Raw genomic sequence first — 22399 nt, forward strand, 5'->3', positions numbered from 1 at the left:
TCCCTGGGTTTCTGTGAGGGTTGGATGGGTGCTGTGCAGAGCCCCTCATGCAGGGCCGTTCTTCCCCACGACTCCAGTGGCAGGTGGGAGGTTTAGGCAGGGCTGGGGCAGGGGCCTTGCCAGGAATCCAGCCATCTTCCAAATAGAAAGCTGACTTTTTACCAGGAAGTGTCCCTCATCCTGGTATGAATCCTCAAGACGGCAGCTCAAGTTACTGCAGCAAGTTTTCCCAGTAAGTTTTCCTGCTCTCTGGAAAATATTATCATAATTATTAAATGTGATGAAACAGAGAAACTAATATCCAGGGCAATGAGCCACATGAATTTCCTGCATTTTAGTTCAGTGACTGCATTCTCAAGAGCTCTCTGCCCTTGGAAACATCCGTAAGATTTGTTTTCTTTAATGGTTTGTCAGTTGTACACTCTCGGTTTAAAGACCATCCAAGAAAAAAAAGCTATGTATCAGCTGTGTGACTGTTTGCTTATAACCACCAAAAGAGTCTGTAAGGAAGATGCTTGTTTGCTGTGGTGTGCTGCAGACTTTGCTTCGCATTTTTCAAATGCCAACAATTCACTCCGTCCAAAGCCCTCAGCTGCCCTTTTCCAGGGCATATTGCGTTTTTAGCTATGTTTCTAGCACACGCTGAAGTGGACACCGGTGAGCGGTAGTGGCTCATGCTTCTCCAGGTTTTCCTCGTGCACTTCGGTGTGCCAGGCTCCCCGGCAGCCCCAGGGGACGGGGAGTGACAAGCCTCCTTCCTCCTGCTGTTCCCCCGTATCTACCTTGCACTGTGCCCCAGGGGAGGTGCTAAGGACAGTCCACAAGGGTGGGTAGCTGTCCCCAGGCAACACGACACGCATGGAGGTGTGTGGTCAGTGTGTTCACAGCTGGTGAGCCTGACCCACTGTAGAATCGCCTTTTAAGCGGCTTTTCCTTTGGCTGTGGTTTTTCCCACTTTGCCGCCCACACTTCAGCGCTCAGCCCCCAGCGATGACGTTCATTTTTTCATGTATTCGTCTAGCAGGGATGTAATCGCAGGCACCGTGGTGAGGGCTCATGATGGGAGATGACCCTGCGGCTCAGGTGCACGGGTGTTGCAGTCTCTTGGGGACCAGGCTGTGAGCCGAGTGATGGGTGGACGTGGGAACCGTGTGCCCGGGCGCGGGACGAGCAGCCCCTTCTCCAGACCGGGGGCAGCGGGTGTCCTCCCCACAGAGGCCACGCCCGCTCTGGTCCTAAAGCAGGTGTGGCTTCTGCATCTGGGAAATGGTCCGTCCTGTTGACCTGCACCCTGAACTTGGTCTTACTTACGTCCGATTCCAAACAACAGAGGCATCCATCCCAGACAGAAAGCTGTGAGAGAAACCCGACCTCCTTGTCAACTAAGCACGCGTCCAGGGGCTGGGGCCGTCCGGGTAGGAAGGCGGGGTTGAGGGGCCTGCCCTGTGGCCTTCGGTGGAGGGCTGTCTCAGTCCGTTCGGGCCGCTCTCGTAAAATACCACAGACCGGGCAGCTTGTAAACAACAGAAATGATTTCTCGCTGTTCCAGCGGCTGGGAAGTCCAGGATCAGGTGTCTGGTGGAGGCCCCCTCCCGGGTCCACAGCTGGTACCTCTCACCGTGTCCTCACAGGGCAGAAGGGATGAGGGATCTCTCTGGGCCCCTTTCATTAGGGCACTGATCCCACTCTCGAGGGCTCCACCCTCTTGACCTAAGCACCCACCTCTACACCATCACCTTTGGCGGGTGGCGTTTTGGCATAGGAATCTTGGGAGGGACGCAGACAGGCAGACAGTAGCCAGGAGGCGTGGCACGTTGAGGCCGGAGGTGACGAAAGCAGACTGCTTCGCTTGCTGAGGGTGGAAAATATGACATGAAAGCGTCCAAATGGAGGGCCGTGAAAGTCACGGTTTAGGACATTAATCTGATGGAGGCGGGTAACTGGGATCATCTTCAGATTCCAGAGACACAGGTGGTGTGGCCAGGCCCACGCTTCCGGAATGACTCCCGCTGCTGTTGTTGTGTCCCTTTGGTTCTCTTCTTCCCTCTCTAATTCTTAGGGGTTTTATTTTATTTATTTATTTTTTTGAGGTACGCAGGCCTCTCACCCGTGGCAATGGAGGTGGAGGCTTAAGAAAGTGATCAGATCGCAATGCCCCCGCAGAGTGCCGTCCACACAGAAACAGTACAGGAAAGAGCAAGTAAAGTGATGGGCTTTGTGGGGTTGTGGCATTCCCAGCCCCTTCTGCTGTTGCCTTGGAGAAATACCTTGTAATAGTCATCTTGGATGTTTGTTATATTGAAGTGGAAACATTTCAAGTGACGATCAAGTCGTATTTGAGTGGTAATCCAACCCAGAGATTCTGAGAACACCACTTAAGACTTATTCACTATTAAAGAATCAGTATTTTAATGAAATGCTGTTATGTCCAGAGAGGTATTTCGCTTTGCGGGGGTAGGGAAAAGCCAACATGTATTTTGTGTACAAGGAACATTTTTAAAAAAAATCTTTTCCTAAACCATTTTGCTACTTGTTACTCTGTGTGCAGTGCTTAGTGCTTCCTATTTGGTTATTTCTTTCGGCCTCAGTTCTTTCTGGAAAGTTTTTGAAAGTCAAGTTGCAACCAGCCAGAGTTTATGCCAATTGAAATACAGCTAAACTATTAAATTATACACATTTTATGGCTTTCCTATGACAAGCGTATCTTCTAGATGTTCTTTTTAGTAGGTCTTTGAATCTTTTTTTACCTAATGGAGCACTAAGAAATGCATGAAGGAATTTGAATTTAGAGAGGCTGTCTTGCATGTGTATCTGGGCACTGGCATTTAGCGTCTGTAAAATCAGTTGGCAGTGAATGTTTTATTTACCTGTTAGGATCTCAGCTGATCGTCAAGCAGCGCTTTGCCAGATACATTGGAATACACTCGATGGTACGGGAACGGAGTGGAGAGCAGTGACTCAGAAATGTTTGTGTGCCAGTCTCATGAGGATTTTAATGCCCTGAAAAATACCTGTGTATATAATGGAGAAGCAAAAATGATTGGAACAGTAGAGCTGGCGCACTGGCATAGTTACTCTTTTGTACACGAGCAAAATAGTCACTGTTTACCGAAATGTATTTTGGATCAAGAATCGTTATCAGACCTCAAATTGCCTAAACTGCCCAGCTCTTTGCCGAGGCCTGAGTGGCAGCTGCAGAGCGAGGTTGGCCGCGGTGCCGGGTTCTCTGCAGCCTCTTGGCTTCTGAGCCTCCCTTTCATGTGTAGCCAAGTGAAATGTGAGCTCTGCAGATACCGGGGCCTTGGCCGCACAGCAGTTTGGAAAGGCTGCCGAGGGCCCGGAGGCCGGGGCCGGGCGAGGCCACGACTCCCAGGCCTTTGCAGGGCAGTGACCGAGGGGCTCTGAGGTTCCAGGCACGTTTCCCTGCGAGACCAGGCCTGGGCTCTCAGGCGATGGTTTTGGCTTCATCCTTCAGACGCTGCATGAGGAATACGCAGTTTTTATTGCTTTTCAGTCACTTAACCGTTTATCCTTCACCTTCCACAATCTGTGTGGCGATCAGTCTTTTAAAAGATCAGTGCACTTCACTGGATTTGAAATCAGGGTGGGGTTCGTTTTATTTCATACAGGAAGCCTTCTTTGGGGAAGTCTGACACAACTGGCTTTTCAGCCTCTTGGAATTTAATTGGAAAAGCACAGCAGAGAAGGACAGAGCCGGGTGCCCTGGTGTCCGCTGGTGGGTTAGGTGGCCCTTGACCTCGGGATTCCTTCTCTGTGGCTCCCAGTCACTGGGAGAACCTGATTCACAAGTCAGTGTGAGTTGGTGCGTTTCCGGTCGCAGTCAGGGATGTAACCGGGCTGACCGTAACGCACGTCACTGTTCCCTGAAGTTTTATTCTTGCTGCTCGTTGTGTTAAGAATGTTGGATGATTTTAGGAGAACTTAGTAGATTTGCCTTGATGGGAATGTTAGTAAGTCCGTCAGGCCGCCGGTGCGTGGAAATGATCTACGGAGAAATAAATTCCTTCCCTCCCACACCAGCACATGAGAAAAGAGCCATCCTGTGGGTCACTGGGGATCTGACAGGTCTCCCCAGGGAGCAGTCCAGAGCGGTCCTGAGTGCCGGATCTGGGTCTCGGTGCTGTGTTTGGCTGGCCAAACAGAGCTAATCGAGGTGGGGAGAAAACCGAGACGACAGGCCCTAATGGTGCACAGAGCTATCCGTCACCGAGCCAGTAATAGGATCTTCAGTTAATTCACGCAGCCTTCCAGCTCCCTGCGCTGGCCCTGCCAGGGTGAGATACAGCCTCGCACAGAACGCCACCCCTACTAGACAGGGCGTGTCGGTGCGTCTGCAGTTTCTTCTGTTCACCCAGAAGATGAAAACAAACCTGTGCTTCAGAAATGCCCCCCGTGAAGTCCCGATGCCTCCCTAGGGGGAGCAGTCTCTGGGTTGCTACACAGCGAGTGTGCTCTGGAAATGCCAGTGCTGTGTGAATTCGTGCAAAAGGAGGAGCATCCGGCTGCAGAGACGGACGTGTTTTCAGGTGCCCGGGGTCCCTGCTCACAGGCCCTTCCTGCTGGGTGGTGGCAGTGGTGGCACCTCTGCCCACTGGCCGCTTGCGGTGGGTTACACGCTTTACTTCTCTTGGTCCCCATGGCACCCCGAAGGTGAAACTAGGCCCAGAGAAGCTCACCTGCTCAGGCTCACACAGCAGGTGAGCGGCTGGGCCGGGATCCCGGCTTCAGGGCTGCCAGTCGTGTCCCGACGGCTGTGTTCCGAGCGCCGGTTCGCTCCGGGATTGTCACTCCTCCGGCTCTGTCACTCAGAGCGCTGTTTACTGCTTGTTTATTTACTGTCATTTCCTCCAGTGTGTCTTAGGAAGTATTGTTGCACTGTGACTACCAGACTTCCAGAAACACACAGTAAAGTAGAGGACATGGCGAGGCCCTTCTGTGAGGGGGGCGGGGCCTACGCCCCTTCCCCGAAGCCGACACGGCAGGACTGCGACCCCGGTCCAGAGGACCGGGCGGCATCAGCGTCCTGCAGGGGAATCCGAAGGGCGCAGCGGAGTCGTCGACGAGGTTCGGTCAAGGCTGGGTGACGGGGCTCGTGTCGTTAGAAGCAGGGTCCGAAGGTCAGAGGGCCCTTGAGGGGTCCGAGGACTTCTGGAAGGCTCGGCTCCGGTGTCCTCCGGAGCAGCTCCTGTTAAGCAAACCCAGCAGGACACGGGCGAGGCTGGCCAGGCCCCCCGCCCGCAGCCATCGGCAGCAGCCGGCTCTTCCTCTGACGCAGAGCAAGAATGCCTCACCAAGCAGAGTTTGGCCAGACGCTGGATCTCTGACTGGAAGCTAAACTAATTATGCAAAACTATGTTAGGAAGTTCTGTTGCCATCAGGGTTTGATCCACTTTTTTGGACGGGGCGGGGGCAGGGCGAGACTTTAAAAAAGCTTTAAAAAAACCGTTGCCGTGGGCCTCCCTGGTGGCGCAGTGGTTGAGAGTCCGCCTGCCGATGCAGGGGATACGGGTTCGTGCCCCGGTCTGGGAGGATCCCATATGCCGCGGAGCGGCTGGGCCCGTGAGCCATGGCTGCTGAGCCTGCGCATCCGGAGCCTGTGCTCCGCAACGGGAGAGGCCACAACAGTGAGAGGCCCGCGTACCACAAAAAAAAAAAAAAAAAAAAAAAAAAAAAAAAAAAAAAAAAAAAAAAAAAAACCGTTGCCGTCCCCCTGCCTGCCCGCCCCCTGCCCATTTTCTCCCCCCACCCCCGGCCGGACTCGCCTGCCTGGCAGGGTTCTTCCCGCCCAGCACTGCCTGAAGGACACAGCAGTCGAGACGCTTCAGCCCGTCTCTCGGGCCCCTGTAAGCCGCCCGCCCACCTGTGTGCACTTACACACCTATTCCGTCCTGAGCATCGCGTCCTCCGTCACGCCGGTGCCTCTGCCCCGCGTGCTCCTTGCCTTTGCGGGTGCTGCCCCCAGCGCCCCTGCTTTTCTCTTTCTTTCTTCTTGTCCGGCTTTCCTGCCGGCTCCTCTTGTCTCCTTGAAGATGTGGCTCGTGTGTCCCTTCCTGCAGGAAGTGTTTCAGTTTCCCCCTATTCCACCCCAAGACCTCTGCCCTCTGCTGCTGTCACAGCCCGGTCCCTGCGTCCCCGGGTCACTCAGTCCCTGCCCTCTGGCCTAATGACTTCTAGACCTTGTCCCTTAAGGGGAATGGCTGTGCCTGGCCCTCTTTCAGTCCTCAGCCCTCGCACACCACCTGGGAAAAAGGGAAAGCTTGATAAGTGTCTTCCCGATGATGAATAAATGAGTAAGTACGTAAACAGCAGGAGCTCAGGAATCTCCTTCAGTGAATTACTTTGGATGTTTGTCGTGCCCGTTTATCCTCTGAATCAGGGGTAGGTAGCAGTGACCCGGAGAGGTCAGAGGTCGTCTTAAAGTGACACCTAATGCTCAAGAAGGGCACCTCCAGTGCCACCAGAGAGGGAGTGTCGTATCCAGTCCATCTGGTGATTAGATTGCCTGGGGGCACACGCACATGTTAAAGCTGTCATTTAAAACCATAACGCAGTGTGGTCACATCCAAAACCCCGGCTGTTAGCATCTCAGCCTGACGGTGCTCTCTAGGCGGAAAAGAGCAAAGGGGGGTGGTGATCGTATGTAGGTTGTGAAGGCTGTGTGTGCACGGTCACGGGTTATGACCCCTGAGCGGCCGGCAGCGGTGCCTGACCTCCTCACGGCCGTCCCAGACCCCGGCACAGAGTTGGCCCCAGCTCGTCCTTGAGTCCACGAGGGAGAAAGAGCTGCTGCCCACAGCGAACGCCGCTGGAAAAGTTTTCCCCAAAAGCCAAACTCTGATTCTTATCTGTCAAAAGCTTAAGAGCAGTTAGTAAATTAATGAATTGTTTTTCTAAGTGTTTCCTCCTCTTTTTTTTTTTTTTTTTTTGGTGCTTATCATTTATCCTGCTGAGTTAAAAGCGGAAATTAAGTTTTTTATGAGTTTTTGAGTTTTATGCCAGGAAGCCAGACACAGCAGTACTTCCATGTACTAAAAACCCCCAATAAGGCAAAAGCCCCACTAAATTAGCCTTAGGAACAGAATGCCATCTCAGGGGCCGGGGATGGTCTACTGTTTGTTTTGTTTGCTGTTGGTGACACGTACATATACAGTTTTATTTATTTATTTATTTATTTATTTATTTATTTTGTTTATTTATTTTTTTGCGGTACGTGGGCCTCTCACTGTTGTGGCCTCTCCCGCTGCGGAGCACAGGCTCCGGACGTGCAGGCTCAGCGGCCATGGCTCACGGGCCCAGCCGCTCCGCGGCACGTGGGATCTTCCCAGACTGGGGCACGAACCCGTGTCCCCTGCATCGGCAGGCGGACTCTCAACCACTGCGCCACCAGAGAAGCCCATACATATACAGTTTTTTTTTTTTTTTTTTTTTTTTTTTTTTTTTTTTTTTTTGGCGGTACGCGGGCCTCTCACTGTTGTGGCCTCTCCCGTTGCGGAGCACAGGCTCCGGACGCGCAGGCTCAGAGGCCATGGCTCACGGGCCCAGCCGCTCGCATGTGGGATCTTCCCGGACCGGGGCACGAACCCGTGTCCCCTGCATCGGCAGGCGGACTCTCAACCACTGCGCCACCAGGGAAGCCCCATATACAGTTTTTTAATGTGAGATTTTCTTTGTAGGGCAAAGTGTGGAGTTGACCTTGACTTAACAACCATGATAATACAGTTGAGTTTTCAGACATTTTGGGACCGTTCTTTCATGAAAACTCTTCTCTTTCCTTCAGGGAATACCTCAGTTACCATGTGCCAAAGCATTATACAACTACGAAGGCAAAGAGCCCGGGGACCTTAAATTCAGCAAAGGTGACATCATCATTTTGCGGCGACAAGTGGATGAAAATTGGTATCACGGGGAGGTCAGCGGAGTCCACGGCTTCTTCCCCACCAGCTTCGTGCAGATCATCAAGCCGTTACCTCAGCCCCCGCCTCAGTGCAAAGCGCTTTATGACTTCGAAGTTAAAGACAAGGAAGCCGACAAAGATTGCCTTCCGTTTGCAAAGGTAAAGCGAGAACAGCGTCGCCTTCTGTTCGTCGGCTCTCCTCTGTACCTGGCTGCATAGACTATGGCTTCTGTTTCCTTGTGCAGAAACATATGATAGTTTAATGTGAACTATCTCACTGTGCTTCTAAAAATATCTGGAAGCAGGCTTCTCAGAGTCACAAAGACAGTAATTTTGTGCACAGAATGTTCTCTGTGAAAGATAATTTTGGTTGATGTGCTGTGTGGTATCATTTTCGTATTTAGGGCCTAAATGTAATCCTGAGCTACGTTCTGGGGTGTGTGTGCACCACTCGGGGATTTTAATTCCCTGAATTATGGATAACAAAGTGAAACATCATTACTTCCTTATTTTATATGAAAATTTCTTTGCTGAAAAGCACACAAGACTATATCTACTGAATTGATAAAATGCTTTGGGATTTTGAGCAGAATGTTGTGTTTTTTTGGTAAAGAAAAACAGTAGGGTGTACGCTTACATGGGTATTTGGTGTATTATCAGAGAAAAAGTGAAAAGAGCCTGAAAATTAATCTGGACCAGGGGTTCAGGGGGCCTGGGTGGGATTTGAGGTGGCAATTTGTGGGTCTAAACAAAATCAGCCGTCAGTCCCTCGGTGGAGGGGCTGGTAGTTTACAGCTGTCTGGTCTGATGGGGGATGCCAGGCGGACTGGTAATTACCATTCAGCTCATCAGCTTCTTCTATTCACATCCTGAAGACATGTCATGGAACTTTTATTCACGTACTCTTACGACTTGAGTCCCATATTGAAAAGAAAATTAGGTGGCGAGCTTCCGGGGATGACGTGGAGTAACGTTCACTGTTTCTTCAGGATGACGTTCTGACTGTGATCCGCAGAGTGGATGAAAACTGGGCTGAAGGCATGCTGGCAGACAAAATAGGAATATTTCCAATTTCGTACGTTGAGGTAAGTCAGTCTCTAGAAACGTCAGTTGTGTTAGTGTTCTGCTTGGCAAATCAGTCTTCAGTGTGCAGTGTGAGTACTCAGAAACCCTCAGGATCACGTCTCAGTATGTACCTGCATTGCATCATTGTTGCACACCTTGAACTGATACAGTGTTACCTGTCCATTATGTCTCAATAAAACTAGGGGGGAAAAAAAGAAAGACAAAAACCTAATCGATTAAAAAAAAAAAAAAAAAAAAGCCCTCATAGCACAAAGCCCCAGGAATGCACCTGTTCTAAATCCTGGGGTGGAATCCCTCCACCCTGCCCTGCAATTCCTGAGGACCAGGAGACTGTGAAACGTTTGAACTCTGTACTTTGTCCCCTGCTAAGAGCATCAGTGTGTCTGTTAAGTGGGACCCTGGGCTCCCTGCCGGCCCCTGTGTTGTCTGCAGCCGCGCTGTTCTGTTGGCAGCTGTGTGGTCAGAGGCTGGTGAAGGTCCCGACTGAGGTGGGAGACGCATGTTTCTGTCTGTTTACGTGTTTCTTCCATGTGCCCCATGTCTCAGAACTGGGACAGTGATTTGCACGGTAGCCTCCAGAAAACGTTAAATAAGCAATGAACCGCCTTCACCCCATCCCAGCAATAACTAGCAACGCTGCCCCCTTTAACCAGCTTTACTCGGAAAGGTATGGCCAACCCGATTCAGCGAAGTCTTCAGTGAAGGCTTTTTAGGAATATGTGTAAAGTAACATGTATTATTTTAAAGAATAGCACAAATTAAGAATGAACTAGGAAGTTACAATTTACATTCAGCCTTATTACATCATATGTCATAAACTTTTTTTTTTTTTTACATCTTTATTGGAGTATAATTGCTTTACAATGGTGTGTTAATTTCTGCTTTATAACAAAGTGAATCTGTTATACATATCATAAACTTTCATGTCATTTAGTCATGAGACTTTCATGTCAAAAACAAAATTGAAGGGATTTTCAAAGAACGAAAGACCAGCCCAAACAACCGTATAAGGTTAGCTGAGGTCACAGAAGGCTTCTGGGAAGAAGCGATTTCTTAGTGATGTCTGTGTCCTGGGTAAATGTGCATGGAAAAGGTGCATTGTTACGGCAGAAAGGACACCCATGCCGCACAACCAGCATGTGCACAGGCCAGAAAGTAAGAGACAGCACAGATCAGGAAATTGAAAATAATTCTCTTGTTTAAGATATCAAAGCATGTATCTTAAGATGTAAAAAAAGAAAACCCACACCACTTGTATTCCCATCTTTTCATCTGAGGCATTTATTTTGGCGTGGTTCTGAGGTCAAAAATGACAAATTGTGTTATCGTAGCCAGCGTTCAGTCTCCCCACAGACTGTGAGATGGCCAGCGTTTTCCTAGTAGAACTCCCCTGGACTACCGTGTGTCTGTGGAAAGGTAATTCAGACCATGTAAAAAGCCTTGAAGTTTATCCGTATCCTTCAGGTGTTCCTGTTTATTAAAATATTTTTTCCTCCTTTGAAACTAAACAGTAGAAACAAAATCTTAGCTCTCAGGTAATCCTTCCTGCACATTATTTACATATTCTAACCGCGGTCACGAAAAGTTACACGCTTTCCCAAGCATCTGAATCGCTACAGTGAGGAGCGTGGGTACCGCAGGCTTAGTCGTGAGAGCCTGTCTTCGCCTGCTGGGTATTAGCAATACTACGTGCTAGCACCTGGCGTGTGAGGCGTGGGCAGGTGTAGAATTGCGTGATAGGCATAAAAGATCCACCCACGGCAAACCCAGAGTCACCGGGAGTCACTTGAGTCACGAGGATTATTTACTCTGACTTCGGTTGGAAAGATAAACTTCTGCCCAAGTGGAAAATACTTTCATTCTTCGGCCTCTTTTCTTTCACAAGAGTATTTTCCTCATTTGAACCACGGTTTTGCCAGTTGAGACGAGGTGAACAAATCATCTCTCCCAGGGAGACCCTGAGCTTCCCTTTGATGTCAGGCCATCGGATGGAAGTTCCTGGCACCTGGGGGTTAGCACGGGGACTCAGCCTTTGGGGGAAGAAGGGGTGGCAGGTTTCAGTAGCAAAACCTCCGGAAATGCAGCCGTTCAGGTGAAGCGTGAACCGTCTTACAGGGCAGCCTCACGTGGAGCGAAGCCAGCTAACCGTGGGAATCAAAAAACGGGGGCTTTTTCCTAAATAATGTCTTTCTCTTGCTCTGTAAACCCCTTTAGGGTCCAGACCATACCTCACTGTAAAAACAGACTGTGTTACAAAAATCCACTTGCAAGTTATTTTCTTCTACCTTGTAGATACACATTGAGGTTTCCACCAGTGTTAGGTGCTTTTGCTTTTTTCACGGTGCTGCTTCCCCAGACTGTTGCCCCCCAAGGTGTGAGAAGGTTGTGTGTGATGATGTGTCTCAGAGGGCCTGGCCCTGCTGTGTCCTGTGCACCATGGTTTGGAGCTCAGATCGGAGCATGACCCAGAGGATAGCAGTGGTCCTATAAGAGAATCTCAACGCCACGTCTCGTGAGGAAGTGAGTTCAGAACTGAGTCTGCAGAGTGGCATCTGGGCTTGTCGCAGCGGAAGCTGGAACCCCGACGCCTGCTGGCTGGCTGGTTCATGGAGATGTCCACGGAACTTGCCTGTGGCAGAAACTCTGAGCAGGATGGGCTGGGGGATGGGATGCAGGCCTGGAGCAGGACCTCTGGGGTCGAGTTGGGAGCTGAGTGTCAGCGGTGGCTGGGGAGAGAGCTGAGTCAGGGGACCCAGGGCGTGAGGGCAATGCTGGGGCGCTGTGCCCTCCCCACGCCTGCCCCCCACCTCCCGTCCGCCGAACCCCCCAGCACCAGAACTGGGCACTGGGCTCCCCGCCTGTATCACAGGAGGTGAGAAAACAAATGATCTCCGATTAAAGTACCAGATTCTTCAGGGTTTGAGCAGAGAAGGAGAGTCTGGCTGGGGGTGACTAGGGAGAGAACGGCCACGTGAATGTCCTTGAATTCTGCCCCTCGGGTCTCTGTCAAGATGAGGGGTCTCCTAACTTGATCACCATCACGCTTCCCCGGAGACTCTCCCGTCAGAGCCCCCGAGGATGTGGGTTCTGTTCTGTAGGGAAGATAGATGTTTCTTGGGGAAACCCAGGGGACTCTTGGAGACACCGTGTCAGGATATGTGTACGAGGGTGTATTTGTCAAGGAGTGAGTGCGCTTTTAAAAAGGAATCAGTAGCTTGCTATTCTTTTTTGTTCAGAAATATCAGGCTTCTCCAAAACCGAATGATTTTAACACCCTCATTAATTCAGAGCTGACTCATTCACATTTCCTGGTCATTTGGACAAAGATGACATAATGCTTAGCAAGGCAAAAGTTTGAATGAAGTAAGTGCTAAATATGGCATTTTGGATGATTTTCAAACATTGTTGTGTATTGTAGGCTTATGAGCTATACGTTTTTATTAAATGTGTCATACAATATTTTGATTCTTAGTCATTCATGCAAACTATCACTTACCCAGTTTTTTCAACAAAAACAATTGTTTAGCAACTCTGCTGCAGATAGAATGTAAAAGTGAGCATTCCTCGTGTGCAGGTGGTGTGAGGTGGGCGTGGCCTGGTGAGCAGCTGTCTGGCTCTGTAGCTAACTGCCGTAAGGAAGGGTTGCATCCTCGGGTTAGATCGCTGCCCCGAGGTCACCTCTGTGGGCACACCTGCCCTCACCACCTCGTCTAAAGGGGTTCTTCCTCTCCCACCTGCTTTGCCTCACCCACCAGATGCTGTGATCCTGGAAAACCTTGGGCTCGGAGCCCAGACGGCCTGGATTCCAGTCTTGGCTGGACCGGTGATTGTGGCATGACTGGTCTCCTCATGTGTAAAATAGTAGAGCCCTCAGGGTGAGGTCGTCCAGTGGTGCTGTGCGCTGCCTGCAGCTAGTGAGAAGTGTGTAGGGGGACTACGGCCGTCACCACCGCTGTCATTGTAATCATCCACCACATCTTGTCCCCTGTAGCTGTCTCATCTGTGGATGTTACTGTCTCCCAGTGTCCGCCCTGCATAGAACGTGAGCTCCCAGGGTCAGCGTCTTGTCTGGTTCGCCCGCTCTCCCGAGGTCCCCGCGTGTCACCTCCCGCTGGTTGACCCTCAGTAAACATGGGTTGAATGAATGAGTGAGCGACCCAAGGACCTTTTGAGCCGACATCAGGAATGAACTGGTTTCAGATGCGGCCAGCTTTGACATTTTTCAGCTAGAACGCCCAGCATTCGCTACCCAGCCATGTATTTTCTCATCGGTTTATCTTAGTGCTACATCCGGACCCCACCATCCTCAAAGCACAAGGTCTCTCCGGTGACTTTAGGGAGATTGTTTTTTAATGAAACTGGGTGAATCTTTGGTTATGCCTAGTTTAGAATTTTCCAGACTAAAATAACGGTGGCCGTACTCTGTGGATTAGATCCTGGAGCCTCTACGGATTATCTCCTTAATACGTTCTGAGATGAATTTTCACCTGCTTGACACGATTCCTTTGGCTCACTTTGAGCAGATGTAGGGTGGCCTAATCGTTAAGGATACTCATTCTTTTAAAATAACTTTATGGAGTTATCAGTGACGTATAATAAACTGCGCATATTTAAAGCGTAAAGAGGTTTGCTGTTTTCAACTTTCAGAATCAGACAAGTCTTGGGAGATATTTCGGTGGCCAGGGAACAGAAGGTGACATCAGCTTTAACTGTGGAAAGTCACGTGTGCGGGCCTCCCGGAGCACCAGCGGCCTCCAGGGGGGTGATAGCTTCCTTTTCTGTGGACATGGGGACTTGGGAGATGTCATCTGTGTTTCAGGGAATTACAGGTGCAGGTTTAGGTATCGGGTTTGAAGTTGACAAGGTGCCCCTTGAAGGAGCTAAGAAGAGCATTGTTCACTTTACTTCTTAGAGTCTTTGTGCTAGAACAGCAGTCCCTAACCTTTTTGACACCAGGGACTGGTTTCGTGGAAGACAATTTTTCCGTGGACTGGCGGTGGGGTGGGAATTGTTTGGGGATGGTTCAAGCGCGTTACATTGATTGTGCACTTTATTTCTATTATTATTACATTGTAATATATGATGAAATAATTATACAACTCACCATAATGCAGGATCAGTGGGAGCCCTGAGCTTGTTTTCACTTGCCACTCACTGATACGGTTTTGACGTGAGTCTGCAGTTGATTTATGATGGTCTCTGTGTAGTCAAACCTCTCTGCTAAGGATAATCTGTATTTGTAGCCGCTCCCCAGCGCTAGCGTCACCACCTCGGCTCCCCCTCAGATCATCAGGTATTAGATTCTCACAAGGAGCACACAACCTACATCCCTCGTGTGCACAGTTCACAGTAGGGTTCGTGCTCCTATGAGAATCTAATGCCACCGCTGATCTGACAGGAGGCGGAGCTCAGGCGGCAATGCGAGCGGTGGGGAGCGGCTGTAAATACAGACGGAGCTTCACTCGCTGGCCCGCTGCTCACCTCCTGCCGTGCAGGCTGCTTCCTGACATTCAGGCAGCTGGGGACCCCTGCTCTGGAGAGTAATGAGAACCGAGGATCAAAATCGTCCTCTTTGATCTCTTAATCAGAGAGAGCTGATTGAACAATGTAAAAAGATATTTTGTCGTTTGTATTTTGGGATGTATTCTTTTCCTTTTAAATGCAAAAGTGAAATGTTCAATTCACTGAAATCTTTTCTTTTTAAACAAGAAATGTAGGAAAATTGGGGGGGGGAGTTGGAAAGAGAATTATGATATTGCTTGGCTTCCACATACCCCTTCAATTGTAAAGTGAAATAAATTTTATAAAATACATTTAGAGAAATTGTTGGGAAGTCAGGAAGGCAGTTGGTTGCCGCACTGACTTTCTCCCTCCATTTTTGAGGTAAATTAATTTCTATAAATGAAATCTAGAGTTGCTGTTGAGGAACCGGTGACGGAGACTTACCCCGTGCCCAGTGTAATACATTCGTTCACCTCCAAGTCTACACCGGCCCTGCTTTGAGTAGCGCTTTCAGCCCCACGGGCTCTGTCCTGCGCCGCGCGGGTCCTTGTATCCTCTGAGAGCTGTCAGCTTGGTGCAAGTAATAGTTGCATTTTGTTTTGCCACAATGACGGAAGGGGAGAGGATCTCTGGATTCCGAATTTCTCAGGGCAGAGGCAGGTCTCTGGACTCCAGGAAAAACCCCTGCTCGCTGCAGACAGCTCGAGGCAACCTGGCCAGACCCAATCAGAACAGGAGCCCTGTAAATTAGGTAAGGATTTATTTAGGGCAGTTTGCGCCCCATCTATCATTGCAGCAGCCTCTTTCCAATTTAAGAGTTTCCTTTTGTTTTCCATCAGGAAAACACTCCAGGAGCTGAGATTCTAAAGATGGGTTAATGTGTATGGACTTCTGGCTTCATGAGCAGGCAGTTTCCAGCACTCTGGGTAGTTTCACAGAACATAAACCTGCAGGCGTCCCGAGGAGCCTGGAGCTGAGGCCAAGGGTGATGACCAGTTGGTGTCTAATGTCCGCAGCGCTTTCCCCCAGGAGTCCTCAAATTCTTTAGCCTGGCCGTATTCCCCTGGGCCCTCACTAAGTTGGTCTGATGATTGTTCCTGGAAAATTCCATACCTGGGAATTTTCCATACCTTTACAGCTCATCAGGGATGTTTCTTGGTCCATGTGTCTGTGGAAAGCTCACCCTTTCTTCAGGGTCCCGATGAAAACTATCATTTCTCATGAAGCCATTCTTCCCTGATTCTCCTTTGCAGAAACAAAACAGAGCAACCCTCTCCTTGTGTCAGACTTCCCTCGTATGCAGCTTGTCCATTCTTACAGCCTGGCACGTGCCAAGAGTATAGTTATGTGTGTATAGGATTCAGTGTTTTCCTGGGAGCCACATCATAGATAAAAAAACATTTTTAATGATTTTATTTCTATGGTATAATCACATTCCAGAAGAGTTGGAAAGGAAAGAAAGAACCCTTAGGCCCATCACGTATAATTTTGGTAAATATCCTTCCATTCTCTTGCCCTGTGCTTTATTTAATGAGACCACACACATGATTTTGCCTTTCCCTACACTATTATAGCGCTACTAACCATCAGTTTTGTGACTGCATAATAAACATTTTAGGAGCTAAACTGTAATTTAGTTAATTATTTTTCCATTTTTTAAACAAGTGTCTTGTTTAGGGACACCCAGCCAGTAATTGAGAGGGGAATTGTGGTCTTTCTCAGACAGCCCGTGTCTGCCCTAGACCCCTGCCCTGCAGTTGCCTCCGAGGACATGTGATGATGGCTAGTCTTCCTAAGGTTGGTACAGAATCACTGTTATTACCAAGCTTCGCTTAAGAAGTGTTTAGTTCATTTTGATTTTTCATCAAGACTAGTGACAACTTTTCAGGTTTGAACACGCAGAAGGTTAATTTTCAGAAATGATGAACTATTCAACAATTTCAAAGAACTGGGGTTGCTTTTTTTAAGAAAAAAATCACACATTCATTAAAACCACAATATTTTAAGGTCTTAAATTTTATCATTTGAAATTTTTATCACATTGCTTTATACACCCTAAATTTGGTAGTAACTAAGGCTTTTTTTTTTTTTTTTTTTTGCGTTACGCGGGCCTCTCACTGCTGTGGCCTCCCCCGCCGCGGAGCACAGGCCCCGGACGCGCAGGCCCAGGGGCCATGGCCCACGGGCCCAGCCGCTCCGCGGCACGTGGGATCCTCCCGGACCGGGGCACGAACCCGCGTCCCCTGCATCGGCAGGCGGACTCTCAACCACTGCGCCACCAGGGAAGCCCGTAACTAAGGCTTTTTAAAGAAGTGAAGTAGGGACTTCCCTGGTGGCGCAGTGGTTGAGAATCTGCCCGGCAATGCAGGGGACACGGGTTCGATCCCTGGTCTGGGAAGATCCCACATGCCGCGGAGCAACTAAGCCCATGAGCCACAACTGCTGAGCCCGCATGTCACAACTACTGAAGCCCGTGTGCCTAGAGCCCGTGCTCCACAACAGAGAGAAGCCACCCTAATGAGAAGCCCGCGCACCAGAATGAAGAGTAACCCCCGCTCGCTGCAACTAGAGAAAGCCCGCGCACAGCAACGAAGACCCAATGCAGCACCCCCCCCCCCCCAAAAAAAAAGCAGTGAAGTAGGTGCAGTTTAATCAAGCAAGGGTTGTCTTGTGCTCTGGAAGAGACAGAATGACTGTTCTGCATATTTGTGTGCATCTGTGGCATCTTGACGAAGCTTCTGGGAAGAAGCTTCCCTGTAGCGAAGTAGACGTGTTTCAGGAAGGGTGTCGGGAGGTGGTGTGGAGCAGCTGCCCTGGTGACAGTGGAGTGGCCTGTCCCCCAGGCCTCACGGGTGTGCGAGCAGGCATCTCTGCAGGCGGGAAGGGGGAGGAAGGTCCCCAACCCCTGTACGGGGTCGCCGCATGGCCTCTTCCGTGCCGATTCCTTCCTGGCGGTCTCTCTGTTTCCCACCCGCTGCCCCCAACACTTTGGGTTCCAGGGGAGGGGGGCGAAATATCGTTCACCGGTTTATTAACTGATTACATATCAACATGGGATTTCTGTCCGTGTGTCCTGTCACGTCAGCAGATGCTTGCTTAGAATTTAATGGCAGTTCCATATTCCTAACCTCCTGAGATGTATGTGTGTATATTTCTTCCTGCATCTACTCACGAGGTCCTTGGAGATGGAATGTGTCGTTGAACGTATCCTTTGGGTTACCAGACGTTTCTTGTTTACTGTGTGTGTTTGGCGAGAGAGAAACACACCCCAGACCTGGTGTCTTGTCAGACCCAGGAGCACAGGGCAGTGAGCTGGCCCAGGGTTTAAGTCATCTACTGGGCGCGCTCCTGGGCACCGTGATTGATCTGCGGCTGCCGAGGTAATGGTGGGCCTGCCCTTCAGCCTTGACCTTCGGGGTCCAGCTCCCCCCGCCCTCCCTGCGTGGTCGCTGGTGGCGTCTCTGTCGTCCTGGGGGCGGGGCTGCCCCTCCGCACCTGCCCTCCCAGACGGGGCTGCGTCCGCGCACCTCTGCTGCTTTCCGTTTCCGGTGTTTGCTCTCCCAGGCCCCCCTTCCTGTTGGGGGAGCGTCGGCCTCTCGCCGTCCCCGGGCTCTACGCCGTCAGCACCCCCCTCAGTGACGGTGCCTCCTCCGTCCTCCTCTCCTGCCAGAATCCCCAGGGTCACTCGCTCAGTCCCTGCGGGCATCGCCCTCCGGGCTGCCGGCTAGCTGCTGGTCGTGCTTTACCCTCCCGGCGATGGTGACCCCTGCCATGATGCTTTTGCTTCTTCCTTTCCCTGCAGAAGCCCCCGCCGGCCCCCCCACCCACCTCCCTGGTCTCCTCGCCGGCGGCCCTGGGCGCCGTCGCCCCCTCCTGGCCTTGCATGTTCTTCACGCTTCCTGCCCCGTCAGAGCCCCCGGCTGGCACGGCCTGCAGGACTTCCACGCTTGGCTTGCAGGGGTGCTTTTGTTTTAATTAGTTGTTCAAATGGAAAATCAGGAGGTTTTACATAGGCTTAAATGTCTAGCTTTCCTTTAAAAAAGAATCAGCTGACGCTGGCAGCAGCTGCAGAGAGAGAGAGGGGCGGGGGGTGGGGAGGGGAGGGAGAGGGGAGGGAGAGGGAGGGGGAAGAGGGGGAGGGGGAGAGAGGGGAGAGAGGGAGAGGGAGGGGGAGGGGGGAGAGAGGGGGAAGGGGGAGGGAGGGGAGAGAGATAGGAGAGGGGAGGGGGAGAGGAGGGGAGAGAGGGGGGAGGGGGACGGGGGAGAGAGAGGGGGAGGGGAGGGAGAGGGAGGGGGAAGAGGGGGAGGAGGGGAGAGAGGGGGAGGCGGGGAGAGGGGAAGAGGGAGGGGGAAGGGGGAGAGAGGAGAGAGGGGGAGAGGGAGGAGAGAGAGGGGAGGCGGGGGAGGGGAGGGGGAGAGGGGGAGGGAGGGAGAGGGGGAGGGAGAGGGAGGGGGAGGGGGAGAGAGGGGGAGGGGGAGAGAGAGAGGGAGGGAGGGGGGAGGAGGGGGAGGGGAGGGGGAGGAGGGGGAGGGGAGGGGGAGGCGGGGGAGGGGAGGGGGAGGCGGGGGAGGGGAGGGGGAGGCGGGGGAGGGGAGGGAGAGATGGGGGGGAGAGAGAGGGAGGGAGAGAGGGAGAGGGAGAGGGAGAGGGAGAGGGAGGGAGAGATAGGAGAGGGGAGGGGGGGAGAGGGGGAGGAGGGGGAGAGAGAGGGAGAGGGAGAGAGAGACCCTCCCTAGGTCGCTGAAGCGCCCACCGTTGCTGCCGGCGTCCCCTGACCTCTCCTGCCCCAGCTCTGCAGACACACGGCGGCACAGCCCCCGATGACTGCTAGAAACCCAGGCGCCGCTTCCCTGGCCCTCTTCTCTCCCACGTCGAGGGCATGTTTCTCTCCCCCCGCCGGCACTGCGCCCCGCTTATAACAGCCGCTCAGAGAAAGCAGGGGCGAGGGGCGGTCTCCCCGAGCTTTAACTCCGCTCACCGTGGACCCGAGGTCTCGGCCTCGGCCTACAGTGAAGGGGGTCTTTCTGTTTGGTGTTGAGCAAAGGCATTTGTCCCTTGTATGGGCGCAAGACTTTCTAGATCGCGAAGTCCAGCCTCATGTGACGTCTGAGACACAGGAGACACGCCCCCGCGTCTCCCCAGGCGACAGGGCAGCTGCAGGGCAGGCTGGGCCTCGCGTGGCGGTGACGGTAAACCACGTTCGTGGGGCGCATCGCAGGCGACAGGCGCTCTCCCCGTGCCCCCTGGTGCCCAGGACAGAGGCTCCCGTCCTGGTGTACAAACCTGAAGCCAGGGCATTCGAATGGCCCCCGCTGTTCCTCAGCCGGCTAGGATGGGGGCCTGAGACCGCCTGGGCCTCTCACCTCCGGGCTCGGACGGTCCTGTCCTCAGCTCCCCTGAAGCAAACTTCTTTCAGGCTTTCGAGGACGTGCTCCCTCCCTTCATCCCTTACATTTCATAGTCAGAAACCTGGAAAAGAACATGCTAGCGTATTTATTTTCCAGTCACCGGGGCCACCGGAGGGGAAGGTAAGGGACTGGTCGGCGAGGCAGGTCCTGCCGAGCGTGGGGCTGGCAGTGCTGTGTTCCTGGCCAGTGGTTCGGGCCCAGGACGCCGCAGAGGTGCGGCACGGAGGTGCACGTCGGTGTCCTCCCCGTTCCGCACGTTCTTTGCGCTTGATGAACTCAGGAGACGTCCCCCCACCCCCCACCGTGAGCCCCTGATGCCTCTCCGGGGACAGTCTCGCTGTGCCCTGTCCCAGCTGGGATGCAGGCGGGAGGCCAGTGCCCAGTGGATGGCAAAACTCATGCCAAACAAAGGGCGTACCTGTCTCCGTAACTTTACACTGATTACATGCTGAAGGGATAACATCTTCCGTATGTTCAGTAAGATACGTTATTAATTTTACCTGCTGCTTTTTATGTTTTAAAATGTGGCTACTGGAAAGTTTCACATTACACGTGTGGCTCTTGTTCTACTTTGGTGGGACAGTGCTGGTCTTGAGGCAGTGCTGCCTTCCCTCGATGGTTCTGAGAGGCCGGCACGTCTTTATTCGTTCAGCACATCTCTGAAGACGCCATAAATGGAGCTGCTACCTGGGGGAGGCTTCCGGATCCATTAAAGAGGCTTCTGACTACGCCCTTCAGTCTCTCCGTTTATTCCTCTGCTGTGGGGAAGTCGCCTTTTATGAATGAAGACTAAGCTTGCTTTTTTGTATTTAGATCATCCAAAAACAAAAGCCTTGTTACCCAGATTGCAGGGAAGGATGGAAGACTGAGGGAAAAGCAAATTCGCCATTGCCATCGTGTAAAAACAGTTTGCAGAGGAGTGTAACGTGAGGCAGACACTCATCTCTACTTTGCAGGGGTGGTGGCATGAATTCGTCCCTGGGGACTGGGCACTGGGCCTGGCAGTGCAGCAGAGGGTTCTCCCTTTGACCCTGGCTTGTGAAGGTGGCTTTTCAGACCTGGCAGGAGAGGATGGAAGCTATACAAGCTGCTGGGCCACTGGAAGAAAGAACACACTGTCTCTGCTTCAGTCTTTACACAAAAACAAACATCCTCGTGGTTCAAAGACACAGACGGACAAAGGGAGGAACCATAAATATACTAGGAGAAAAGTGATTTTATTTGTAAAAATGATTGTAGAAAAAAGATTTTTAAAGCATGATGTTAGCTTGAGATGCCATAATGGAAAAGGTGAATAAATTTGCACATCCAAGAAAAATGTATATATGACAAACATATCAAGTTAAAAAACAAATTGGAACAATGTTTCTAACTTAATGGAGATATATACACATTCATATACATACATGCATACGTAGTATATTGAAGAATGATTTTTGTACTTTGTAGAGAGCGCTTATAAATCTATAAGAAAAGTACAACTCAGTCGAAAAATGGACGAAGTGTGGGAATAAGGAGATCCTAGGGAAAGAAAAAAGACACTTAATCTCATTAATAGAGAAATACAAATTAAAAGAAAATACAAATTACCTCTTCAACTGATAAGAGTTTTTAAAAAATAATTGATAACACCTAATATTGTAACTGATAGAGATTTTAAAAAATGATAACGTGTAATACTGTAACTGAGAGAGGTAACACCTAACACTGTAACTGATGGAGATTTTAAAAAATGGTAACACGTAACACTGCTAACAATGTGGGGAACAGGGACTTTTTATTCGCTCTCAGAGATGGTGAAAATGGACACGTTTTTTGAGTGCAATTAGGCACTATCCTTCAAAAAATGCTTTAGGCTACACTTTGACCTGACAGCTTCCGTTTTGGGAGTTTGCCTTGCAGATATGGTTGTTCGGGCAGGATGCACAGAGGGGGATGCAGCGGGTACCATGCGACCAGCCTGCTCTGTTCACAGGAAGGGCTTTTCATGAGATGCTGTGAGAGGAGAGAATGTGCGTGCTGCTTGGTTGCATTTGTGTTAAAATTAATCAAGCAGGTGCTTAGTTAACAACATCTACATAGAAAGTACATGGAAGGGTATGTTCCAAACTGTCGAGCGTGAGAGAACTGGGACAAAGGTCGGCGGGGGAGACAGAGGCAGAACCTGGCTGAGGCCCATCACTTTTTACTCACCATAAATCTACACCATTTCCTGTTTAAAGTAATGAACGTGTATTACTTTTGTGATATATATTTTAAAGTCTTTATCTGCCTTTTATTGAAAAACCATCATGTTGAGGAACAAACACCCCAGTGGGTTATGAATTAGAAAAGGTCCCTCTGCACAGACCTACTATGTTTAGCCTCTGATGCCCAGAACCTAGAGGCCGATTCCTCTGCAAAGCTTTATATAAAACGGTGACTATTCAACTTAGTTCTCATTAAATTTTTTTGCTCTCTTTTAGAAAAATTTAAGTACTGTATTTT

General features: G+C 50.8%; 1 protein-coding gene across 1 annotated transcript in view; it reads left to right on the top strand.

The window, feature by feature from the left end:
- The window catches only part of SH3RF1 (SH3 domain containing ring finger 1), a gene marked incomplete at both ends in the record, with an annotated part of 147513 nt that overhangs the window by 88116 nt on the left and 36998 nt on the right, over positions 1–22399 (top strand). The window contains 2 exons of the mRNA XM_079706875.1: positions 7799–8074; positions 8905–9000. Of these exons, the coding sequence (XP_079563001.1) occupies positions 7799–8074; positions 8905–9000 (372 nt within the window). The remainder of the gene's footprint in view (positions 1–7798; positions 8075–8904; positions 9001–22399) is intronic.

This window comes from Hyperoodon ampullatus, assembly GCF_949752795.1.
Source record: "Hyperoodon ampullatus genome assembly, chromosome: 6".
Lineage (NCBI taxonomy): Eukaryota > Metazoa > Chordata > Mammalia > Artiodactyla > Ziphiidae > Hyperoodon > Hyperoodon ampullatus.